The 4793-nt window shown below is 38.5% G+C and overlaps 1 protein-coding gene across 1 annotated transcript in view; it reads right to left on the bottom strand.

Moving 5' to 3' along the window:
• The window catches only part of LOC107691213 (voltage-dependent T-type calcium channel subunit alpha-1G-like), a 135060-nt gene that overhangs the window by 54231 nt on the left and 76036 nt on the right, over positions 1 to 4793 (bottom strand). Inside the window, exon 20 of the mRNA XM_016489712.1 lies at positions 3176 to 3360. Coding sequence (XP_016345198.1) covers positions 3176 to 3360 — 185 coding nt within the window. The remainder of the gene's footprint in view (positions 1 to 3175; positions 3361 to 4793) is intronic.

Raw genomic sequence — 4793 nt, 5'->3', positions numbered from 1 at the left:
TTTTGGCATAAAAGAAAAATCGATAATTTTGACCCATACAATGTATTTTTGGCTATTGCTACAAATAAGACTGGCTTTGTGGTCCAGGGTCACAGGAATTAATTGAAATATTAATAATAATATACATTATTTAAATTATAAAAAAAAAAAATCTAGATATAAGAGCAGTTTGGAACACCTGCTAAAAGAAAGGAAGTAAGTGAGTCATACCAGATTCGAAAGACAGGAGAGTAAGTAGACAATAGCAGAATTTTTTTTCATTTTTGGGTGAACTGTCCCTTTAAGCTCACTGAACAGAGTGGTCCAGATACACATGTGGTCTGGATTACCCACCCCTCCCTGAATTCACTTTTGCCGGAGTAGCTGAGCCCACGCTGTGGAGAATTTTTACAGCTGTCTTTGTCTTTCTTTTGATTTCAACTTGGACTTCACACAGAGGTGCATTAATATAAAGTCTCAATGATCAAGAAGTAAAACTTTCAAAAGTTGTTCGGCGGTGCAAAGGCAGACACACTCACAGTAAAGTTCTCTGAAGCAGAGGATTCTGGCAGTGGATGAAACTCTCTGTGAGAATCTTTAAAATGTTCATGCAGAGGAGCTCGAGGTGAAAACACAGACCACTTCATGTTTAATTTACAGGGCGTTTTTTTTTCTCTCCAGTTGCTCTACATTTTCTGACAGTCAACCAAAGCAACTGTCTTTAGTTATAATGGGACCTTATCACACAGACTGTTTAAAGGTTAATTCACCTTATGTAACTATGCCACTAGTGGATAAAATTCAATACTTTTTCGGAATAAAATCATAAAAAGGAATTCAAGATTTGTTCCACATACTATTCATTATCTATAAGGGTATGCTTGAATCTCTATGCACTATTCAGTAGCAGTGGCGTAATAGTGATGCTCAGGGGTAGTGACATGAATTATATTTGCTGTTTTAGCAAACTGGTGAAGGATGCCTTAAAAGATTTGCTGGAAGACTGATTCGTCATATCAAAATACATCATCCCTAGTTGGCACAATATAGTTCAGCAAACAAGCATGCTTTATCAGCACAAATTAGAATACTAATAAAAAGACTAGAAAATCATGGATTCAGGAAAAAGTATGCACATGGATAATCCACACCAGAGGTCAATAATTAGCAGACCAGGCACTTGGGATCCAGAGCCAAGATTGGTTCCACCCGGGCTACTAATAATTTCTCATTGAATTAATACAGAGTTGTGGCATGAAACTCTAGATGGCGCAGTCCGATAGGTCTAGCTCAATCTGACCTGGTGACATCATTGTCACATGGCAGCTGATTGGTTCTCTCCTGTATCGGTAGCCAATGAGCTTACTGCTCAATATTCAAATACCTGGCACCAAATACATTAACATTGTCATGTACATTACCATGCCAATCCCTCCGAGAGTTGTCATGACAGAAATGCAATTATGGTCTTTTTTTCCCTCAGCAACATTTTTTTTTCTTTACTAGTCTGCAGGTACAAAAGTATATACATATACATACAGTATACATACATAGACACCCACACATTTATGGCACTTTTCCACTGCGTGGTACGACTCGGCTCGGTACGACTCAGTACGGCACGGCACAGTTCGGCTCGGCACGGTTCGCGTTTCCACTGCAGTTCAGTACCGCTTTAGAGTGGGCGGGATTACTCACATGTCGTTATAGTTGTACCGCCTCTACTACCACGACTCCTAAAAAAAAATTTTTCATTCCGCGTCGCCCCATCAAGCTCTTGCTGGATCCGCTCCTCTGCTATCAACGAGAGGAACGTCTGTACTTCCTCAACAGACAACAAAACTTTTTGGTTGTTAAAAAAAAGGTGCGCTCGTTCAAAACAGTTGCGTTCGATCCTTCGCTGGCTGTGCTGATTTAAATCTAGTGGTTCTTTTGTGTTTGTGTCGCAAGTTCAGTGACGCAGGTAATGATGATTCTCTCCGGTCAATCCGTGATCGGCAGAGTTTACACATCACGTTTTGGTAACGGTACGGTTCACTTGGAACCCCAACCGAGGTGGTACTAAAAAAAAGTACCAGGTACCAGGTACTGTACCCAGTGGAAAACCCCCAAAAGTGAACCGTACCGAGCCGTACCGTGCCGTACCATGCAGTGGAAAAGCACCATTAGATATACTCTCATATATCCTCTCTCTGTCTCTCTATAACAGTAGTGCAACAGTAGATATATCCGTACCAAATATTTTTATAGGTGTTTCAGTTCAGCGTGCATGTGTACCAAACAAATATAGTTACTGTAGTACAGTTACTACATTTTTCCCTCAACATTTTTTCCTCTTTAGTAGTTCACAGGAGCAAAAGTATGTAATTTACATTAATGCAGTATAAATATTATATGATAAATATACATGTAGGCAACAAAAAAAATTGTTGTTGTTGTTGTTGGTTTTTGCCATTTAATGTTTGAAAGTTCCTTGTATCTGGCAGAGTAACATAAATAAAATGCAAAAACAAATCCAAATGGTATTTTCTTTCCAGTTCCTTTTCAAAAATGTTGTTGACAGCACATTAATGTTGCACCAACACAGTTGAAAGGCAAGTGAAAACACAACTACCGGAATATATTGTATTTTTAATACAAGCCTCTTGGTAGTATTAGGAAATTGCGGAAGTTGACCCTAAATTGAGGAGTACTTGAAAAGGGAGAAGGGAGTGACTGGGGGTGAAAGACCAGTGTAAGCATTTTGTGGGGAAATTGGGCAGGAAAGATGAATATTTGATTTTTATTTTCTGCTTGAATATGTCATAAATATTTAAGAGTAGGGAAGGCCTCCAGAAGTTCCCTCTGCAGGAGGAAAGGTGCACAGCGCACACACATATGCACACAAATACATGCATATGCATAAACACAAACACAGCTACATACTGCATCAATTAGGAGCTAATTGATGCTTCTGTGAGGAAGAGGCTAATTGTGGGACTTCAGTCTTTACATTAATTATGCTTCTTGTAAGAAAGTGGATGCTTATTTAAGATGTGCAAATCTAGCACTCTGACACGAAGTACATATACGTGTTTATGTATGTAGCCTTCAGCACTGCACTTGTGCATTAAAGCTTCGATGTACTCATTACTATTATTTAGAATAATGTCTTAACGCAGCACTGACTGGATGTTTGAACAGTTGTGTTGTGTACCTGAGTGGACGCAGGGTCCTCAGTAACCGTAGTACCCGAAGCATTCCCAGGATCTTAGTGCCGCTGTTGGAGATCATGGATACCAGGATGTCAATCACGGAGATCATCACCAGCATACCATCGAGAATATTCCAGCTGCTCTTCAGGTAGGTCTTCTTCCCGAAACACCAGCCCAAAGCAACCACCTTCACAGCAACAAGACGTATGATTTTAAAGCAGAAATTTTGGATACAATTTAACTTAAAGCCAAATTGTGTACAGTTTCATACAAATACAACATTGTATTCACAACATTGTATTCTAGTCCATGTAAGCCATTTGTAGGTTGATCTGTTTTGCAGAACAATGGACGACAGACGAATTTGTATCATAATAGTCAAAATAAAAACTTTTGCAAAAATAAAAGACTTCAACTTTGAAGGAATAGTTCACTCAAAAATGAATATTTGCTTAAGATTTACTCACCCTCGGGCTATCTAAGATTTAGATGAGTTTGTTTCATCTAAAAAGATCTGGAGAAATATAGCATTACAGCACTTGCTCACTAATGGATCCTCTACAGTGAATGGGTGCCATCAGAATGAGAGTCCAAACAGCTGATAACAATATCATAATAATCCACAAATAATGAACACAACTCCAGTGCATGTTTGTAGAAAATAAATCCATCATTAAGGCGTTTAAACTTTAAACCGTCCTTTCTAACCAAAATACAAGTCCATAATCTATAATAATGCCCTGTTGTCCTCTCACACCAAAATCCACCGACATAATCGGAACTGTTTTTGGACAGTATTTGTTTGTAAATGGTGCTTGATTTCTCTCCTGACTCAGGTGAGATGACTTTTTCACTGGAGAAAGCAATATAATGGATATAGAAGTTGAAAACTTCTTGATGGATTACTTGTGGATTATTGTGATGTTTTTTTAGCTAAACCAGGATTGAGAATCATCTGACTAAAAGGTACTAAGCATGAATGCACAGCTCCTAATGATGTTGCTGGTGGATATATAAAACCCCAATGTGATCAGACCTCAAAGTGAACAAAGGCATGTCAGGCAACAAAAGCCAGGAGTTTCAACAGCCGTCATCTTCATCCGACCTGGAAAGTTTTCATCAGTTGCCGTTAATTAACCTCCAGTGAGTATGATTATTCTGTGCCATGATTTTCATTTGAAATCTCTAAGGCGGTCGTGACCTGGCATAAAGCAGGGCCCAGACCAAATCTGTTCTGATGAAGAAACAAACTCATCTACATCTTGGATGGCCTGAGGATGAGTAAATGTTCAGAAAATGTAACATTTTGGGTGAACTATCCCTTTAAGTAAAGGCAATACTTCATTATATCTGTAAAGCATATTTTCTGTAGCTTTCATTACAAATGAATTTTGTAGATGTTAAAAATGCACACAATTTTGTAAAAACCTGCACCCTACTATAAATGAAATTCTTTCAAAACCAAAACCTGTTAGAAAAACTATACACATGACAGGAAACGTGAGAAAACGTGTTTGAAATCTGAATTTTGGGAAGAAACACTTTCTTATTCCTTTGAGGTCTTTGTCACACTACCGTGGCATTTCTGAGAACGTATTATGTTAGACTGGCATACAGCTG

This window comes from Sinocyclocheilus anshuiensis, unplaced genomic scaffold (assembly GCF_001515605.1).
Source record: "Sinocyclocheilus anshuiensis isolate Anshui unplaced genomic scaffold, SAMN03320099.WGS_v1.1 scaffold470, whole genome shotgun sequence".
Classification (NCBI taxonomy): Eukaryota; Metazoa; Chordata; class Actinopteri; order Cypriniformes; family Cyprinidae; genus Sinocyclocheilus; species Sinocyclocheilus anshuiensis.
Note: the sequence above shows the minus strand (reverse complement) of the source record. Positions and strands in the feature narration are given on the sequence as shown.